The sequence below is a fragment of the Seriola lalandi genome, unplaced genomic scaffold, assembly GCF_002814215.2.
Source record: "Seriola lalandi dorsalis isolate HSWRI2012SDOR001 ecotype SW California unplaced genomic scaffold, Sedor1 jcf7180001966629, whole genome shotgun sequence".
NCBI lineage: Eukaryota > Metazoa > Chordata > Actinopteri > Carangiformes > Carangidae > Seriola > Seriola lalandi.
Genome location: NW_019437297.1, coordinates 1 through 755, shown reverse-complemented (window position 1 = coordinate 755; position 755 = coordinate 1). Strand labels below are relative to the sequence as shown.

Here is a 755-nt window from a genome sequence, read left to right as displayed (position 1 = left end):
GATCAATAATTATAATGATCATGTCTGGACTCACCCAGCCTTTCTGCAGTTCCTCACAGCTGGGATCAGTCTCTGTCGTCCCTCCAATGATGTGTTGTACTTCCACAGGTCCAACTCCTCCAGAACCTCCTCTGACATCTGCAGCATGTAGGCCAGAGCTGAGCAGTGGATCTCAGAGAGTTTCTTCTTTGATCTGTTCTCTGACTTCAGGAACTCTTGGATCTTCTGATGAACTGAATGATCCTTCATCTCCATCAGACAGTAGAAGATGTTGATGCTTCTGTCAGGAGAGATATCATCTTTGTTCATCTTCTTCAGGTTGTTGATGGCTCTCTGGATGGTTCCTGGACTGTTCTCTGTCTGACCCAGCAGACCTCCTAAGAGTCTCTGGTTGGACTCCAGAGAGAGGCCATGAAGGAAGCGAACAAACAGGTCCAGGTGACCGTTTGTACTTTGGAGGGATTTCTCCATGGCTAACCTCAGGAAGTCATCCAGGGTTAAATCAACATGTTGTTTCCCCAGGAAGTTCTCCAGGACCTCTGTCTTCCTGTTGGTGTAACAGTGGAACATGTAGACTGCAGCCAGAAACTCCTGAACGCTCAGATGAACAAAGCAGTAGACTGTTTTCTGGAAGATCACACTCTCTCTTCTGAAGATCTCAGTACAAAGTCCTGAGTACACTGAGGCCTCTGTGACATCAAGACCACACTGCTCCAGGTCTTCTTGGTAGAACATGATGTTTCCTTTCTCCAGAT

At 47.0% G+C, this 755-nt stretch overlaps 1 protein-coding gene across 1 annotated transcript; it reads right to left on the bottom strand.

The window, feature by feature from the left end:
• Nucleotides 1-34: 34 nt before the first annotated feature.
• LOC147820336 (protein NLRC3-like) lies at nt 35-749 on the bottom strand (the record flags this gene model as incomplete). The annotated part of the gene is made up of 1 exon (XM_087172182.1): nt 35-749. A coding segment is annotated over exon 1 (701 nt), but the record flags the coding sequence as incomplete, so codon positions are not given.
• Between the last annotated feature and the right edge of the window lie 6 nt (nt 750-755).